This window comes from Oncorhynchus nerka, linkage group LG9a (genome assembly GCF_034236695.1).
Source record: "Oncorhynchus nerka isolate Pitt River linkage group LG9a, Oner_Uvic_2.0, whole genome shotgun sequence".
Lineage (NCBI taxonomy): Eukaryota > Metazoa > Chordata > Actinopteri > Salmoniformes > Salmonidae > Oncorhynchus > Oncorhynchus nerka.
This window is the reverse complement of record NC_088404.1, coordinates 21,428,363-21,448,077: the sequence shown is the minus strand read 5'-3', so window position 1 is coordinate 21,448,077 and position 19,715 is coordinate 21,428,363. Positions and strand designations below refer to the sequence as shown.

Here is a 19,715-nt window from a genome sequence, read left to right as displayed (position 1 = left end):
ATATTTCAAACTTTTTGAACAAATCAAAAACTGAAAAATTGGGCGTGCAAAATTATAAAATAACTAAATAAAATGATAAATTAACTACCTGAGCCACTTGTGTGGGTTATAGACTCCGTCTCATGCTACCACTAGAGTGAAAGCACCGCCAGCATTCAAAAGTGACCAAAACATCAGCCAGGAAGCATAGGAACTGAGTGGTCTGTGGTCACCACCTGCAGAACCACTCCTTTATTGGGGGTGTCTTGCTAATTGCCTATAATTTCCACCTGTTGTCTATTCCATTTGCACAACAGCATGTGAAATGTATTGTCAATCAGTGTTGCTTCTTAAGTGGACAGTTTGATTTCACAGACGTGTGATTGACTTGGAGTTACATTGTGTTGTTTAAGTGTTCCCTTTATTTTTTTGAGCAGTGTATATTGATTGCAATTATTCCCAAATGAGTGAGCGTTCATTGTGCAAAGGATTAGCATTTCAATTGTTAGAATGATCAACTGTGTAGTGTCTTTTGTCTTTCGTGCCCTTCAGTCCCTTTGTCTACCAAGCCACCATACCGGTTTAGCCCACTAGGGCACATTCCCTATCATTTCCCTGTGACCATATCTACTTTGTTTGTTTGTTTATGCATTTATGTGATTATTTAGTTAGTTAGTAAATAAATGATTGAGACAATTGATTTATGGATGATTCATAGTGAAGACTGGGTTCGTGGAGATAACCAACAATTTACGGCGTTTGGAATGAGACTAAACGTCAGGTATAGAATAATTCATTAATTAGAAGACTAATTGATCAGATATTAAAATATCTGAAAGTTACATTAGGAAAATGATAACTTTGTAATCTGAATATTTTCATTGTTGTCCAAACTTCCTAGTTAATTACATTTACGTGATTAGTTTAACTTCTTATGGGCAGGTGGGACGGTAGCCTCCCACTTGGCCAACATCCGGTGAAATTGCAGTGCGCGAAATTCAAACTACAGTATTATAAATATTTAACTTTCATAAAATCACAAGTGTAATACATCAAAATAAAGCTTAACTTCTTGTTAATCCATCCGCTGTGTCAGATTTCAAAAAGGCTTTACAGCGAACGCACACCATGCGATTATCTGAGGACAGCGCCCCACATACAAACACATGAAAAACATATTTCTACCAGGCAGATGCGACACAAAAGTCAGAGATAGCGATTAAAAAAATGCCTTACCTTTGATGATCTTCTAATGTTGACACTCCAAAAGGTCCCAGTTACATTGCAAATGGTCCTTTTGTTCGATCATGTCCTTTATATCCATAAAAACTCATCTTAGCCTGTGCACTTCAGTCAATAATCTACCCAGTTTCCTTCCCTCCATCAAAATGCATACAAAATGAATCCCAAACGTTACTAATAAAAACTTTTCCAAACAAGTCAAACAACGTTTATAATCAAACCGTAGGTACCCTAATACGTAAATAAACAATAAAATATAAGATAGAGAATCGTTATTGGCATTACCAGAGAAAAATACTAAAGAACGTGCTCTCTTCCACTCGCTTGGAAACACTACAGCCAAAATGGGAGCCACCATTTTAGAAAAACTACAATTTCTGGCTCATTTTTCCAAAAACCAGCCTGAAACTCTTTCTAAAGACTGTTGACATCTAGTGGAAGCCCTAGGAACTGCAATCTGGGAGGACTTGGCCTTATAATAAAAGTGATAGCCATTGAAAATAGTGGTGGGCCCAAACTTTTTTTGGGGGGTGGGTGGTTTGTCTTCTGGGTTTCACCTGCCATATCAGTTCTGTTATACTCACAGACATAATTTTAACAGTTTTAGAAACTTTGTGTTTCCTATCCAAATCTATCAATTATATGCATATCCTAGCTTATGGGCCTGAGTAACAGTTAGTTTACTTTGGGAACGCTTTTCATCCAGAGGTCAAAATACTGCCCCCTACCAAAGAGAGGTTAATCACGTAATAATAGTTACAGAGAATTGATTTGATAAAATAACAGTCTTCAGTTTAATGATGCCAAAAACACGACATGGCGGTTTTGGAGCAGTGGCTTCTTCCTTGCTGAGCGGCCTTTCAGGTTATGTCGATATAGGACTCGTTTTACTGTGGATATAGATACTTTTGTACCTGTTTCCTCCAGCATCTTAACAAGGTCCTTTGCTGTTGTTCTGGGATTGATTTGCACTTTTTGCACCAAAGTACGTTCATCTCTAGGAGACAGAACGCGTCTCCTTCCTGAGCGGTATGACGGCTGCGTGGTCCCATGGTGTTTATACTTGCCTACTATTGTTTGTACAGATGAACGTGGTACCTTCAGGCGTTTGGAAATTGCTCCCAAGGATGAACCAGACTTGTGGAGGTCTACAATTGTTTTTCTGAGGTCTTGGCTGATTTCCCCATAATGTGTTTTTTCCCAAAGAGGCACTGAGTTTGAAGGTAGGCCTTGAAATACATCCACAGGTACACCTCCAATTGACTGAAATTATGTAAATTAGCCTATCAGAAGCTTCTAAAGCCATGATATCATTTTCTGGAATTTTCCAAGCTGTTTAAAGGCACAGTCAACTTGGTATATGTTAACTTCTGACCCAATGGAATTGTGATACAGTGAATTATAAGTGAAATAATCTGTCTGTAAAAAATTGTTGGAAAAATTACTTGTGTCATGTACAAAGTAGATGCCCTAACCGACTTGCCAAACTATAACTAGTTTGTTAACCAGAAATTTGTGGAGTGGTTGAAAAACGAGGAGTGGTTAATGGAGTGGTTAATGACTCCAAACTAAGTGTATGTAAACTTCCGACTTCAACTGTATGTATAAATACATTGAATGCACTATAGTCTGCCTACTCCTAATAGCATTTTCACCCAGTATTGCATGCAAAGACTGGTTTGCCTTAATTCATGTTTTATTGCAAAATCTTTATATATTTGTGTAAAAGCTTTACAGAGCATGTCCTGCACGCATCATTTAACTCTGCTAACGGACAGAGAGCACAATACAAATGTACAAATTCAAAAACTGTAATAAAAACATTTTTTTGTGCAACTACAATTTTAAGTATTCCTTCCTCTCCAACAGCCAACCAATACAAAACACAAACAATAAATGACAGAACACTGTTGATACAAAATTGACCACAAACCTGAAGTATATACGACCATTGTTTTTTACATGTGATAGTGTCTTTGCTGAGGAAAAACCTTTAACTATTGGTCTTCATCTGTCAATTGCACAATACAACAATTGCACTGTTGTATAAAAGTATTTGGCCTCTGAATGAGAGAAGTTGGCACACAAAGAGTTGGTAACAAAGGGAGAGGGTGCAAAGAGGGGCATTTCCATTTCTTTAAATGACAAGAAGATTTATGGGACATCACTTATGGTTAAGTTCAAAATGAATACCAACTTTTCTCATCACAAACCCATGTGACATATCATCACAGACTAGCATTAAAGCCTCTCCTAGGCAGACAGTGGAGAGCAGACTCCCAGATAAAGAGAGACTGCAGATGGAGTATGTGAAACATATAGTGAAACATGACAGCATGGGAGAGGGGGAGTCCCACAGGAAGATATCTCCAGCCAAACCGCTTTGGAAAAAAGTATGAAAAAATAGGAGTGTGACTCGTTAATCTAGTTCATGTAGCACAATGCCAATGGAGCTCCGACCCTTCCCTTCGTGCCACCTCCCTCCCACCCCTTCGTCCCACCTCCTTCCCTCCTCGTCTCCCCTTGCCTCCCTCCTAAGAAAAGAGAACTCTAACTCGGGCAAAGGAAATGCTGGCAGGCCTCCTAACCCCTCCCTGGCTCTGCACCCAAAACAACTAAATTAGCAGCATCTGGGAAATGTAACCCAGACCCAGCTCTGTTCTAGCAGGCTTTAACCCTTCCTAAATATGTGCACGATGTATATGATAATAACCCCTGCATTTAATCTCGCCCGAGGGAGTCTATCAAACTTTTCCCCTTTGTGGATAAAGTCTGGGCTGTTGTGGTCGAGGGGGTAGACTAGAGGAAAGACACAGTGGGAGACGGTGGTCTTGTGTTTACAGCACACACAACTGTTAGACATTCACGCACCACCACTCTGTTTTATAAGGACATTCACGGAAATCTTTAGCTAAACACGCTTAAAACTACAACCGCAACTAACAAAAATCTAAACACGGGACGTTAAAAGTGCATATTATCTTTTATAAACAGGCTTAAATCAAGATTGGGTAATGCACCATGGAGGAAAGATAGGGAAACTGTGTGCTTGTATTTTTATGTAATGCTTGTGTGTATATATGTGTTCAAATGGAATGTGCCTATGTATGGTGTGTGTGTGTGTTTGCGTGTGTGTGAATCCATTTCTGGAGCAGATCAAACCCACTCCTGCAGGGATCGTTTGCAGTGGACCAAAAGTCTGGGCGCCTCTTTCTTCTGCAGGGTGTTGATAATAGCATAGATCAATAGTAGGATGAACAGCACCAGGACCAGGGGCACGGTCACTATGATCAGGGTCATAACCTTGGCCACGTTCTCAGCCATCCTCACCACCACATCCACCCCTTTGTCCTTCGCATCAGGTTCATAATCCACATCGTTGGTGTAATCCTAATTGGTCTCTGTCCACCTCATCCGGGACTGAGCCAACTGGTGGTTGTGGTTTTGGCTGGTCCACTGTTGGCCACTTGCGGCCTGTAACTGTGTCATCTGTATCTGGGTTCACGTCTGGGGCTCCATCACAGCCCATAAAGTCTTTAAGGATGGATCTGGGGTAGTCTGGGTCGTCCTTCATCTTCTGGTTATCAAACCTCCAGTACTTGGAGCCCTTGTAGAAGTATGTGTAAGCTGGGTAGGGAAGACAAATATTGTTGATGCAAATGTTGAAAAGCACCGAGGGAATTTACTGTGGAAATGCTATTTGTTCATTTTTTTCAAGTTTGAGTCATTAGTCTGTTAACCTGCTTTGGGTTTGCATCTTCTGCTCCAACTCTTGACAAGTTCATCACACTTCACAGGATACTGTCATTGCAGACCTGTGCTAGTCCTGTTCACCATTAGTAATAGTTACAGTACTGTGAAGGAGAAGCCTTCACTTGGACTAGATATAAGTCAGGGGGCTTATAAGGTGAAAGCACCAATTTGTAAGTCGCTCTGGATAAGAGCGTCTGCTAAATGACTTAAATGTAAATGTAAATGTAGAGACTATTTTTAATTCTCCTTCACAAGTACCTATCCCTTTTGATGAAAATGGAAAAATGAAAAACTCCTTATCTGGAAGACATTTGACCATCATAGTTGTTTATTCACTATAGGAAACAGCTTTGAAAAGCATTAGCTGGGGTGGGACTTTGGTGGGAGAGGAGGAATTATGAGATACCTGCGTTAGACAACCTTTGCCAGGCATTCCATGTGTCCAAACCCTTTCCCCTCTCAGCTCAGTATCTATAGCCTCCCTCCATTTTTTAAAGCCATTATTTTACATTTACATTTACATTTAAGTCATTTAGCAGACATATTTTTTATTTCACCTTTATTTAACCAGGTAGACTAGTTGAGAACAAGTTCTCATTTGCAACTGCGACCTGGCCAAGATAAAGCATAGCAGTGTGAACAGACAACACAGAGTTACACATGGAGTAAACAATTATCCCCTATAACAACTCACTCACCGCCATCATCGCTGAGGAAGACTCCTTTAGGAGAGGATGGGACCTTGCCCCACCTGGAGACAGGTTTCGGGTAGTCGCTGTCACCGGTGCGAAACGATCATGAAACCGTGTGGTACAAAGGACTAATGACTAATCTCACAAGAAACTCCCTTTTCTTCAGGTCTCCGTCTTTCAACACTCAGGGCTAAATCTGTTTTACCTTGACTAGATGAATGATATTTATCAATAACATTTAAGATTTAAAAAGATAAATCATCAGTCAGTCAGTTGAGATCAGTTATGGTAGGGTAAATAAAATGAAATAAAATGGTATTGGTCACATACACAGATAGGAAGAGAAGAAAGAAAGAAAAAGAATATCAAAAGATATCAATAGGATATTCATTTTGAACAAGGAAATAGTAGCGGTAATAGTGATTGAGGGGGAAATGGGGGCAAACGGGACGTGGTTGTCAAGGATCCAGGATTCATCAGCGTCAAAGTGCGTGTCTCCGCCCATCCCGGACCCTGGGTAGTAGGCATGAGCCAGAGACCCCCCCTCGCCCTCAAACAGAGACATGTCTCCATGGAAACCAGATGCAAACAACAGCATGATCTCTAGCGTGTCCTGGCTGCTGTTAGTGATGTCTTGGAAAGCGACATCTTCAAAGCTCAGTGGAGTCACGCGCTCCCACACCTCGAAAGCTCTGCGGATGGCCTCCAGTGTCCGAACCTCACCAACCTTTGGGGTGGTGTTCATAATGCTGGGAGAGGGGGTTGAGGATAAGACTAAATATTCTTAGCACATACACTACCGGTCAAAAGTTTTAGAACACCTTCTAATTCAAGGGTTATTCTTTATTTTTTACTATTTTCTACATTGTAGAATAATAGTAAAGACATCAAAACTATGAAATAACACATATGGAATCATGTAGTAACCAAAAAATGGTTAAACAAACCAAAATGTATTTTACATTTGAGATTCTTCAAATAGCCACCCTTAGCCTTGATGACAGCTTTGCACACTCTTGGCAGTCTCTCAGCCAGCTTCATGAGGTAGTCACCTGGAATGCATTTCAATTAACTTCTTGCGTCGAGCCATCCCGGATCCGGGATCGTGAATACAGCCTCAAGCTCATTACCATAACGCAACGTTAACTATTCATGAAAATCGCAAATGAAATGAAATTTATCTATTTGCTCTCAAGCTTAGCCTTTTGTTAACAACACTGTCATCTCAGATTTTCAAAATATGCTTCTCAACCATTGCAAAACAAGCATTTGTGTAACAGTATTGATAGCTAACGTAGCATTTAGCGTTAGCATTCAGCAGGCAACATTTTCACAAAAACCAGAAAAGCATTCAAATAAAATCATTTACCTTTGAAGAACTTCGGATGTTTTCAATGAGGAGACTCTCAGATAGCAAATGTTCAGTTTTTCCTGAAAGATTATTTGTTTAGGACAAATCGCTCCGTTTTGTGCGTCACGTTTAGCTACGAAAAAAAAACCTGTATCCAGGATTGTGTAAATCTATCCGCAAGCTCATTAGCATAACACAACGTTAACTATTCATGAAAATCGCAAATGAAATTAAATTAATCTATTTGCTCTCAAGCTTAGCCTTTTGTTAACACTGTCATCTCAGATTTTCAAAATATGCTTTTGAACCATAGCTAAACAAGCATTTGTGTAACAGTATTTGATAGCCTAGCATAGGATTATGCCTCTCTTTCAGCATGCAACATTTTCCACAAAAACCAGAAAAGAATTCAAATAAAATCATTTACCTTTGAAGAACTTCAGATGTTTTCAATGAGGAGACTCTGTTAGATAGCAAATGTTCCGTTTTTACAAAAAATATTATTTGTGTCGACTAAACGCTCCATTTTGTTCATCACGTTTGGGTAAGGAATTTTTTTTTTTTTTTTCAAAATTAACTCCATAATATCGACAGAAACATGGCAAACGGATGTTTAGAATCAATCCTCAAGGTGTTTTTCACATATCTATCGACGATAAAATCCATCGTGGCAGTTGACTTTCTCTTCTGAAGAAATGGAACGCGCAAGGACCTACAGATTACGCAATAATTTTGACACAGGACACCGGGCGGGACACCAGGTAAATGTAGTCTCTTATGGTCAATCTTCCAATGATATGCCTACAAACACGTCACAATGCTGCAGACACCTCAGGGAAATGACAGAAAGCGCAGGATCATTCCTGGCGCATTCACAGCCATATAAGGAGACATTGGAACACAGCGCCTTCAGAATCTGGGGCATTTCCTGTATGAAACTTCATCTTGGTTTCGCCTGTAGCATTAGTTCTGGGGCACTCACAGATAATATCTTTGCAGTTTTGGAAACATCAGAGTTTTGTCTTTCCAAGGCTGTCAATTCCATGCATAGTCGAGCATCTTTTCGTGACAAAATATTGCGCTTAAAACGGGCACGTCTTTTTATCCAATAATGACATAGCGCCCCCATAGGTTGAAGAGGTTAATCAGTTATTCATGGTTGAATTGCTGAAAAGAAACCACTACTAAAGGACACCAATAATAAGAAGAAACGTGCTTGGGCCAAGAAACACGAGCAATGGACATTAGACCAGTAGAAATTTGTACTTTGGTTTGGAGTCCAAATTGGAGATTTTTGTTTCCAACTGCCGTGTCTTTGTGAGACGCGGTGTGGGTGAATGGATGATCTCCGCATGTGTATTTTCCACCCTACAGCATGGAGGAGGAGGTGTTATGGTGTGGGGGTGCTTTAGAGGCGAGACTGTGATTTATTTAGAATTCAAGGCACACTTAACAAGCATGGCTACCACAGCATTCTGCAGCAATACACCATCCCATTTGGTTTGGGCTTAGTGGGACTATAATTTGTTTTACAACAGGACAATGACCCACCACACCTCCAGGCTGTGTAAGGGCTATTTTACCAAGAAGGAGAGTGATGGAGTGCTGCATCACATGACCTGGCCTCCGCAATCCCCTGACCTCAACCAAATTGAGATGGTTTGGGATGAGTCGGACCGCAGAGTGAAGGAAAAGCAGCCAATATGTGCTCAGCATATGTGGGAACTCCTTGGAAAAGCATTCCAGGTGAAGCTGGTTGAGAGAATGCCAAGAGTGTGCAAAGCTGTCATCAAGAAAAAGGGTGGCTACTTTGAAGAATCTCAAGTAGAAAATATATTTTTCACCGGTATATACAGAGGGTCATTACAAATGACGTATGTTGTCAGTGGTCTATACACATATGGGAATTCAGGTCTCTTTTCAGTGTTGTTTATACTGACGCTTTGCACGCCAGTCAGGGGAAATCTGTTTGAGATTCCCAACATGGTTTTCTTAGAATCCCCCAGCATACATAGGCCTACCACACACCTGTAAGTCAGAAGGTTCTTGTCCCACTTCTGGCCAGTGAGAGCGTAGCGTTTCCACCTCACACCATTCTCAGCCTGCTCAACAGATTTGTCTGGGACTCCACAGCGAGGCCTTCTCATGGCCCTAAAAGGGGAGTGAAAAACACAATTGAATAGAGCCCAGATAACCACATAGATATATAGGATCAGATACATTGTTCATTTAAGGCTAGAGTGGTTCCACAGTGCTAGACCAGGAGGTGCAACTTTTCTCTGTCTCAGAATAGCTCTATAATGTAATCATGACCTTACATTATTACATTATCTTGACATCATTATCAATTTAGTTTCTATCAGTCTGTACAGTATAACTGAGGCTGCCAGTAGCATCCATACTGCATGGTTGACATCTGTCTGCTGGCTTGAGACAGGTAGCCAAACCTCCGCAACCACGACTACAATTATACAACAGAGATAGATTGATGCCGTGAGAGATAGATAGATGGCGTGAGAGCTAGAGAAAGAGAGACAAATAGAGAGACAAGAGAATTGAGAGCAACATCAAAGGGAGAGCAGTTAAAATATATAGAGAGAGGACAGAGAAACAGATGGTTTCTATTACTTCATGGCATTACTCTTTGAGTCACACCTTCTTATTGGCAGTTTAGATAACCACAGGGTCGGCCCAACAGATAATAGGATAGAGCAGACGTCATTGGGTGTAAGAGTAAAAGCTTTGGAATGTAAGCATTTAACACAAAACAAAACACTTATACACAGATTTTAATCCATGTAAGTTACAAAAATTCTACATAAACCGTCTAAATTCGACTACAATATATACCATTAATATAGCCACAAGCAGACGTGTGTCTGGCTGTAAAGTCTGGCGTACAATATTAATATACCACTGATAATCCAATGGAAACAAGAGACCCAGCCAGCCAAGACAGCACAGAGAGCTTGCCTTGCAAAAGCCTTGACAGGGGAATTTAAAAACAAATGGGCCCACTGAGCACAACCAGAGAGCTCATACTTTCTCTGTAAACAAGCATGCACTGCACGCCATGCATGAAGTGGGAATGTTGCCCAATATCCATTATTGGAAAGGTCAAAGGTCATACATGTGTGCATCAAATACGTCCATGAATCAGTGCATGAGAAGTCATTAGATCACATAAAATGCTAAATCAGTTTAGATTACCTGACCAGGATAGAGATCATGGTCATGCAACGTTTCAGTTAAAGGAAACTAAGTTCATAAGGCGATGGCCACACGACACACGTACACAACATACTGTACCTCTGCGTTGAAATGGTCTTTGTTCGCATTGGTAACAAGGCTGTTGCACAAGAGCAAGACGATTGAGGCCATTATTTGTTTCCACAGCCCCGGAGAAGCACTTCTCCAGAGAGATGCCATTTTTATGCAGCCTCGTTCGCCCGTGCAATGGACTGTAATTCAGATGTGATTGAAAATTGCGTCAAGTGATGAGTGATCTGCTATGTGACTGCATAGTCAAACTCTTTGGTTGAGTTCAAAATCCAGTTTGTGTTTGTTAGTGTTTACATACCGGAGAGGGATTGCAAAACAATGACGCTGGACAGAGTGGAATCAGGTGTAGCAAAAAGGCAGTTTATTGAGTCAAAGATATCTTGTCCTGCCGTTTATCGTGCACGGACCTAAGCAATATGACTCTGTGAGGAGTCAGAATAATTAGGCTGCCTAGCCAGAGTTTACAACAGAATGTATACACAGAATAATGTAGGTGGAGTCTCATTGTGTTGGTCTTCTGACTGGTCCTGAAGAGTTGGAGGCGGGCCTGCTCTAGCCAGAGCGGGAGCCCCATTGGTGCACAGCAGAGTTCTCTGCTCACATCACCCGACCAGTAGGGGGGGGTGGAGTGTGAGTGAGCGTTGCTTCATGAGATGTGTGTGTGTCAAGGAAGCGTGGATTTAGGGACTGGTAATGTCTGCTTTAGGCTCAGGTGTTTCCTGTTTATGCAGGAGTGCATGTAAGGTTCAATGTCAGTGAGATAGTTTGGCACTCTAAGCTGGTTAGTGTTGCAGGCTGATCTTTGTAGTTATACAGGGGAGTATATTTGCGTGATGGCAGCTGTGTGTCCTTCGGATAATCATGTTATTGCACGTAGGCTCTAAACTTGACTGAGGACACAGGGCCCAGAGTTATCTGAGGGCATCCGGTTTAACCAGAGCTTTGGTCTGCTAGTAATGCTTGATATTAGATTTATATAACATGTTCAACCACTGGGCATTGGATCGTGGCGCGCTGAAATCGGATCGTTTGCGAAACAGCTCGGGTTAGAACTGGTAGAAATGATCCCCAAATATGTGATCATGGGTTATTTAAGGCCTGAGTCAGTTTTCCATTTATGCCCAGTTCCTAATGGCCAACACGAGCTATAGGTAAGAACAGCATTTCTTCTGGCATATTAGTATGTTACCTACTTCCCCTTCAGTCAATCGCTTTCCTGCACGTTGAGGGAAGAGTAGAGAGAACAAAGGTGTCAAGCGTCATATTTTGTTCTTGGTAAGATGTAGCCGTACTATACTCAGAACGTAATTGTGGAGGATACCCTCAAACAAAATACAATCGTCTTACAAGTTACTTCCAAGTACCCAGAAGGTCTGTAAGATTTTAGTTAAACCACCGCATGCCTCTTGCAGGCTATCCTGGATTACATTGATAGTCCAATAAACTCACTGCCTTCTGAGAATACAAACAGAGCAGTGACTGCTAGAGAGATCGGGAGGAAAATTAATGTAGCCTACATACTGTGGGAAGTCTATTAGACAAAGCAATTTCTCTTGAAAATAAACTCCGCTCCCCCTGGGGATGAATTATAGACCGACCCCTCAGTTGGCTCCTATTGCCATCTGCTGATAACTAAGAATCACTACACTATTTGATCAAATCGAGTGACACTATAATAGGAGTTGGTGTTTGATGAGACCAGTCATGATTTAAACCAGTAACTCATGTTTGAACTTGTTTGTAACCCACAGCCACATTGAACTACAGGGCTGAATGCTCAGAGCTCTGTGGTAAGTCATGTTTATAAAATGTCAAAGGCACAACATTTCTGCAGAGAGGGACTCATTTAATTGTCATAGAAATTATTATTTTTATTCATGTTGGATGTCAGCGGTTTGCTAGCTGTGACAGTCGTCGGTTTCCTGCCTTAGCGATGGTGATTAGGGCGAGGAGGAAGAGGCCCAGGACCCAGATGCCAGCCACAGGAATCATCAGCAGCAGCAGATCTGGAACAAAGTCAAGACTGTTGAAAACACCTCACACCACCCTGCCTCTAGCTGCAACATGAGCCCAGAGGGGTATACTACAATGTAGGATCAATGATTTAGCCAGCTAACGTGCCTAAAGTCTTACATAACCATTTTGAAAACTGAAAGAATGACTCAACCAAAAACATATACCCATGTTGAGCTTTTGTAGTATAGCCCTCTGGTCTACGTCACAATCATTTTTTAAAAATGCAGGCAAGTAGAGTGAGCAAGGGCAATATTTGAGCCCGGCAAGAATATATTTTAATCTTATGTAGATAACGAAACACAAATCCTTACTAGATTGGGGTCGGTCTTGTATGTCAATCCTGATTGGTCCATATGACAGTAGACCATGAGTTGGGTCTCCACGCACTGCTGCCCTCTTGGTTATAGATTTGCACTCCTGTAGCAGTAAAGCATTAATAAAAGACAATCTTGTATGCCATGCCAACTTCTGAAAAGGCATTTTCTTCATGAATAGAAATTATATTTGAGCATTTTTAACCCCTTTTGTCATCCCAATTTCATTGTATCCAAGTGGTAGTTAGTCTAGTCCCATTGCTGCGACTCCCGTACAGACTGTGGAGGCGAAGGGCGAGAGCTGTGCGTCCTCCGAAACACAACCCCGCCCGAACCGCACTGCTTCTTGACAATGCTTACTTAACCCGGAAGTCAGCCGCACCAACGTGTCGAAGGAAACACCGTACACCTGGCGACCGTGTCAGTGTGCATTGCGCCTGGCCTGCCACAGGAGTCGCTAGAGCACGATGGGACAAGGACAACCCGGCCAGCCAAACCCTCCCTAACCCGGACAACACTGGGCCAATTGTGCGCCGCCTCATGGGTCTCCCGTTCGCAGCGACTAAACCTGGAATTGAACCAGGATCTGTAGTGACACTGCTAGCACCGCTATGCAGTGCCTTAGCCCGCTGCACCAAAGGCCAGTGAACTTACAGGAATGCAGGGTTCGTCATCGTCCAGGGAGCACAAGCGCACTGCGCAGTGCAGGTACAGGTCATGAGGCTCCACAACAAAGCGGAACATGTCAAAGCTGTACCGGATGGTTGAGGCCTCTCCATTGGCGCCCATTGTCGTATTGAGAAAGGTGACAGTTTCGTCATTCACACACCTGTGAGGGGAGTGTCTTGGGTTGAGTAAATCCAAGACCTTCATCAAATTTAACACTATTCTGCCACAATTAGTCGGACATGCCAAATTGACCTCAGCTCAACTGAATTGCTCACAGCATGCTAAATGAATTGTTCATGCCATGTTTCAAGAGCAGAAGTAGGCGTACATGTTCCCAGGGATAAATGTTGATTGTCCACTCACCCATTGCGCAGCAGGGTGTGAACAGAGCTGTCTGTCTGGTTGGGTTTGGGGGACTGTGTGGCCCAGCATTCATTCACCCTCAAGTGGAAGACGTCCTCCAGCTCCACGACCTTGATCTCCACATACACCCTGTCCCGGAGGTGGATCAGCGGTGAGCTTTGGAACGCCTCTGTGTAGGTGTGATCTGTGAAGAGGGCCATCTCCACCTTGGCATCCAACTCACCCATCCGCATCACAGTCTCACTGAACCAAAACAGCACAGGATTACTGTGAGAGAAATGCTTGTCATATCCACATTACCTGAACCGGAAGAACTTCTGCTTATAAATCAGTGGTTAGTCCGACATTACTCGCTGTCCCAGATGGCGGTTGCTACCTAGGTAGTATTAATAAAGGTACAAATAAAACAAATTAAGGGTAAGCAAAATATTCTACCAACACTCACTAAGTGAATATTCCTCAATGCCCCACTTGAAAGCCACAACTGTCTTCTAAAAGTTCACGGCTAGGTGCAGGTGGTTTGTTGGAATTTAGAAAATGCCCAGTTAAAGTCAATACATTATCCTCGAGGAAGTAATGCAACAACGGTGTATGCCACTATCTTCCCCATTTCAAATCTTCTCCCATTGAGACAGACAAGTGTCATTCAACACAGCTTTTTTTTCTGAGTCACACTCATGACATGCAGCACTTGTGGACACCCACCGGTCTCAATCAATGAGAATAATTGAAATCAAGATTGCGTCACATGGCAAAAGTGAAATAAACAGCATTTCTCAATTCCAACCAACCACCTACAACTAGCCATGGAGGGTTACAAGACAGTGGTGGCTTTCACAAAGGAATTGAGAAATAATAACCAAGATTAGTATAACATTTACCTTTAACACCATCAACAGCTGGAACATCAGTAATGTCAGACTAGCAAGAATAACTCCTGGACCTATTGTACAGGCTCAAACTAGAGCCCAGAATTGTTCCTGGAGAGGAAACCCGAGTATCAAATAATAAGGCAATGTGACAAATTGCATCTCAAGTGAGTCTACTTGTTAGGTCGTTCCAGTAATAGACCAAGACAAACTTCAAGTACATTAAGTTGTGATCAAGTCAATTTTTAGAGAGTGGGCCTTACCTAGAGAAGGGGATGATGGGGTACGGCAAACTGACAGTGCGGATGTATGGGTAGATACACGTGTACTCAATTTTTATCATTGGGTCTCTTATTATATTTCCATAGACTTGAGGGGCCGACATGAGAGTTAAGGCATATGCAATGTGAGTGATGTTTTTCTGTTGTAAAAAGAGAGAGCACAATGCCAGTAAAAACAAACTTCCAGCTTCATAAATAAGTCACCACTTGGACTTGCTGCGATAACAAGGGTGAAAACCTCTGCCCTCAAATCGGCGCATGACAACTATAGATCAGTGTGTTGAGCCTTGAGATTAGGCCTTTTCTGAGACAGGATTATCAAAGGATAATATGAAGTGTGGGATGAATCATACTTACCTCCAGTGGTTTACCGCCACAGGAAACGTACTGATCCTTTGATATCCGCACAATGTAGTATGGGACATCAGACATAACCTCCTTTTGGGCACGACAAGACTCATTCTTCAAGTGCAGAGATTCCATAGGTACTTTGTAGTACTGGAAAAAGTCCTCATTCACCATGATAGTAATGTAGTCTTTGCCACACATGACATTGATGGTAGCAACTAAAATAAATTAAAACACAGTTTTAGAACAAATTCCAATAGAACTATTGTAGTTATTCTGGTCTACCAAAATGTTTAAACCTTTGTCACACAGGTCTCCATAGTAGCCAACAGCACATTTGCAGTTGCTTTTGTCGAGGGATAGCAAACACTTGGTTGTGTCAGTGCAGTGTGTGACAGTGCATATTCCTGAGAGAAAACATGACATCAATGGAGGCCACTCATGAAATTATCAAGTAAATACTCGCAAGCTATAGAAATCAGACAAATGTGTTTCTCACCAAGGACACGGTCACAGCAGAAAATGACGAGGACCAAAAATACCTGGTAAATTCCACAGTAATTAACCTACATGACATTTAACAAGTTTAATTAATTTTCTACATTGTAGTTTCTAAACGTGTCCTTTTGTTTCAATACAAGCATAACAGTATCTACACACCTTCAAGTTGAATTTGAGCGCCATTGGTTATTTGCAATCTGTTCCCAAAATATATATTTATTTTTGTACTGACTTGAATTACTGGAAGGTCAAAGTAACATAGCCCTGTCTGAAGAATACAAAAAAAAAAAAGTAGCCTTATATACTCAACAGATCGAAAGGCCTGGAGCTGTAATTACCATAGACCTAGGTGATTACCTGAATGTAAAACACCTGTTTATTTGTATCTGAGCAATAAGCCTACCTCCAGTCACACACCTTAATTTCCCTCGGAGTGCCCCAACTTCCATCGAGTAACCTCATTGGCCAAGCACAGAAATGAAGTCACCCCATCTTTCCCAGCCTATCAGCAACCTAATTGCACCAGTCAATTGCAGAACCCCTCCTATCCAGAAAAACAAACATTGCAGGGAGAGACATGGCTTAATAGAGAGGTTGATAATTTAGGGAATTTTAATTTCACAATGTTCGTCTCAATTTTTTATGGTCTTCCAATGGAGATGGCCTCGGCCAAATAGTCCCCCCCCCCCGAATCTATGCGGGGCGGGCTGTAGGCCTAGTCATCACCAGCGGATAGCATAGGCCACACTCCTGAAGATGGCCTATGCATTTTTGCAACACTAACCAAGTTTCCATCCAACCATTTCAGGTGGCCTAATTACCTGACGCTTTTAAATAAAAAATATTAAATAAAAAAAATAAAGTAATGCTGGGCTGATGGAAACAGGAAATGCTGGTACAAATTTATAAATACCAAACAGATCCATAGCTGATGCAATCTCTATTGCACTCCACACTGCCCTTTCCCACCAGGACAAAAGGAACACTTATGTGAGAATGCTATTTATTAACTACAGCTCAGCTTTCAACACCATAGTACCCTAAAAGCTCATCACTAAGCTAAGGACCTTGGGACTAAACACCTCCCTCTGCAACTGGATCCTGGACTTCCTGACGGGCCGCCCCCAGGTGGTGAGGGTAGGTAGGAACACTTATGTGAGAATGCTGTTCATTGACTACAGCTCAGCGTTCAACACCATAGTACCCTCAAAGCTTGAGGTGACACAACAGTGTCTGATCACTGACAACGACGAGACAGCATATAGGGAGGAGGTCCAGAGACCTGGCCGGGTGGTGCCAGAATAACAACCTAACCCTCAACGTAACCAAGACTAAGGAGATGATTGTGGACTACAAGAAAAGGAGGACCGAGCACGCCCCCATTCTCATCGACAGGGCTGTAGTGGAGCAGGTTGAGAGCTTCAAGTTCTTTGGTGTCCACATCAACAACAAACTAGAATGGTCCAAACACACCAAGACAGTTGTGAAGAGGGCACGACAAAGCCTATTCCCCCTCAGGAAACTAAAAGGATTTGGCATGAGTCCTGAGATCCTCAAAAGGTTCTACAGCTGCAACATCGAGAGCATGGTTGAATCACTGCCTGGTATGGGAATTGCTCGGCCTCTGACCTTAAGGCACTACAGAGGGTAGTGCGTACGGCCCATTACATCACTGGGGCTAAGCTGCCTGCCATCCAGGACCTCTACACCAGGCGGTGTCAGAGGAAGGCTATAAAAATGGTCAAAGACCCCAGCCACCCAAGTCATAGACTGTTCTCTCTATACCGCATGGCAAGCGGTACCGGAGTGCCAAGTCTAGGACAAAAAGGCTTCTCAACAGTTTTTACCCCCAAGCCACAAGACTCCTGGACTATTTGCATTGTGTGCCCCCACCAACCCCTCTTCTACGCTGCTGCTACTCTGTTTATCATATATGAATAGTCACTTTAACTATACATTCATGTACATACTACCTCAATTGGGCCGACCATCCAGTGCTCCCGCACATTGGCTAACCAGGCTATCTGCATTGTGTAATGGATATTGCTCTTATATGTCATTTCATAATGTAGTTAGCCTGTCCGAACTGTATTTGCCAGCTGTTGTCTGGAGCGCACATGCCAAGACCCCATTTGCTATATAACAGATTTTGTGACAAAACCATAGATGGAAACCCATTTAACTTGTATTTTTCAAACGTAAAATGGGAATTTAACAACAAAAGTAATTGTTATGTCCACTACACCATCGCTCACAGACTTCTATCCTCAATAAATCCGATTGGTAGAAATGCATTTCTGGTGGGAAATACAATTTTTTAAAAGCACACTTTAGAATATTCGCATGAAAATATGTCGCAAATTAGATGGAAACCTCGTTAGTGATTACGTGTATTGCACACCAGTGGCATCCAATTTCAAATGTAAACGTGGGGGGAAACTATTTTTGAGTTTCGATGCGTGTGTGCGCGTTGCCTATGTGAGATGTCATACCACAGATTTGACAGTGCTTCCATTTATTTGCACGTGCTGTTCAAAACAGATCTCCAGATCGGCGCTTGACTAGCCGCCCTTCAAGGAAGTCATGTGATCCGGGTAGTAATGGGTACATGAGCAAGCCTGTTAGGACGAAGCGCTGCATTTTGTCAATAGCTTTCCACGCGCAGTCGTAACAGGTTATGCAAATTATAATTTAAAAAAAGATAGCTTTGAAATACAATTCGGCTTCGAAGCCCGCTATTCTTAGTTTGGGTATCGCCGGATTATAGGGTGAATTTAACTAGCAAGTACACTTCCATCACCTAAACCAGTTCACCTACCCTACCCCCTGCTCGCTAAAAATGCTGTCTACAATGGGCGATATTGTATCGTTGTGTATTCAATTTGGCTTGTGTTCTATTTGGAGGAGGAAATGCGCTTCATTTGAACGAAAGCAGAATATGTAGGAAACGTCTGCGTGATATCATCAGACTAACGTTATATACAATTGAAAAATACGATTTTAAATGATGGTATTCGCTCATTTCATTACTTAAGTGACCTGTATCGGTATTAAATAGATTTAGGACGAGTTTATGAAAACGTGCACCTGATTATTAACCGAGCTGTCAAGTTCCCATTTAACAACTCTGAAAATGGTCACAAACTTCTCGCCTTTGCCTCCAGACGAGCTCTCTGAAAAGAGGAAGGTTGCTGCTCTAGAAAAGCAAGTCTTCTTCCTTGCACATGATTCTGGTGTTGTCTTTAAAAAATCTACTTATTTAACTAGGCAAGTTAAGAACAAATTCTTATTTACAATGACGGTCTACCCCAGCCAAACCTGGATGATGCAGAACGAGGGTCCGTCTCTCAACATCCTTCTGCTCTCCCTTTCCTCCACTGACACTGACCAAAAAGGGACACTGTCTTCCAGGTGATGGCAGTCTCTCTCTAGTCATGGTTTTAAAAGTTTCGAAATCTCACAGTAGCAATTTTGCCGTAACTTTATTTTACGGATGCTACGTAAAAATCGGACACAACGGAGTTTGACTACTGTTTGACGAGTACTGTGTTACCTGAAAATCGGGCACAACGGAGTTTGAGAAATTCTTTGTTCCCTGACAATGGTGTTCTTCTGTTTTTAGTCACTCCACTCTACTCGCATTGTTTGAGGCCGGGAACCCCTTTTAGTAGTCTATCTAAGCATTGGTGGTTCAGTGGTAGAATTCTCGCCTGCCACGCGGGAGGCCCGGGTTCGATTCCCGGCCAATGCATGTTCCATTTTAGGGCGGCAGGTAGTGTTTTCAGACCTCGCCAGTGACTGTTACTTGTAAAGGAGTCTTAGGGCTAGAGCGGAAGCCAAATTCCTTTTGGACCTTGTGTACATTTTTACTAACGACATGCCACTGACTTTGAGTAAAGCCATGTGTATGCGGATGACTCTACACTATACACGTCAGCTACTACAGCGACTGAAATGACTGCAACACTCAACAAAGAGCTGCAGTTAGTTTCAGAGTGGGTAGCAAGGAGTAAGTTAGCCCTAAATATTTATAAAACTAAAGACATTGTATTTGG

The 19,715-nt window shown here is 42.2% G+C and overlaps 1 protein-coding gene, 1 long non-coding RNA gene, 1 other non-coding gene and 1 pseudogene across 4 annotated transcripts; 2 read left to right on the top strand and 2 right to left on the bottom strand.

Moving 5' to 3' along the window:
• Nucleotides 1–3,754: 3,754 nt before the first annotated feature.
• On the bottom strand, nucleotides 3,755–10,247 carry LOC115134844 (matrix metalloproteinase-15-like; annotated as a pseudogene).
• Nucleotides 10,248–10,812: 565 nt separating this feature from the next.
• LOC135573351 (uncharacterized) lies at nucleotides 10,813–12,776 on the top strand. Its single transcript, XR_010464685.1, has 2 exons — nucleotides 10,813–11,450; nucleotides 12,051–12,776. It is a non-coding gene; the product is annotated as an uncharacterized LOC135573351 (long non-coding RNA).
• On the bottom strand, nucleotides 12,125–19,111 carry LOC115134843 (uromodulin-like). 2 transcript variants are annotated; one of them, XM_065022409.1, is made up of 9 exons: nucleotides 15,820–15,962; nucleotides 15,659–15,701; nucleotides 15,459–15,566; nucleotides 15,169–15,377; nucleotides 14,794–14,951; nucleotides 13,662–13,904; nucleotides 13,284–13,458; nucleotides 12,627–12,732; nucleotides 12,125–12,305 (listed from the first exon to the last, which is right to left on the bottom strand). In XM_065022409.1, exons 1-9 carry the CDS (start codon nucleotides 15,841–15,843, stop codon nucleotides 12,187–12,189), a joined length of 1,185 nt encoding a protein of 394 aa, XP_064878481.1. In that variant the 5' UTR covers nucleotides 15,844–15,962; the 3' UTR covers nucleotides 12,125–12,186. The 2 variants fall into 2 exon arrangements, with proteins under 2 accessions (XP_064878481.1, XP_064878482.1); XM_065022410.1 differs by lacking the exons at nucleotides 15,459–15,566; nucleotides 15,659–15,701; nucleotides 15,820–15,962 and adding an exon at nucleotides 18,979–19,111.
• A 229-nt stretch (nucleotides 19,112–19,340) lies between these two features.
• On the top strand, nucleotides 19,341–19,411 carry trnag-gcc (transfer RNA glycine (anticodon GCC)). The gene has a single exon. It is a non-coding gene; the product is annotated as a tRNA-Gly (tRNA).
• Nucleotides 19,412–19,715: the final 304 nt, after the last annotated feature.

Coding starts and splice junctions, on each gene's coding strand:
- LOC115134843 (XM_065022409.1), bottom strand. CDS start 15,843: ATGGCGCTCAAATTCAACTTGAAG. Junction 15,567..15,658: donor CTGCTGTGACCGTGTCCTTG/GTGAGAAACACA, acceptor GTTTTCTCTCAG/GAATATGCACTGTCACACAC. Junction 13,459..13,661: donor CACACCCTGCTGCGCAATGG/GTGAGTGGACAA, acceptor CTCCCCTCACAG/GTGTGTGAATGACGAAACTG.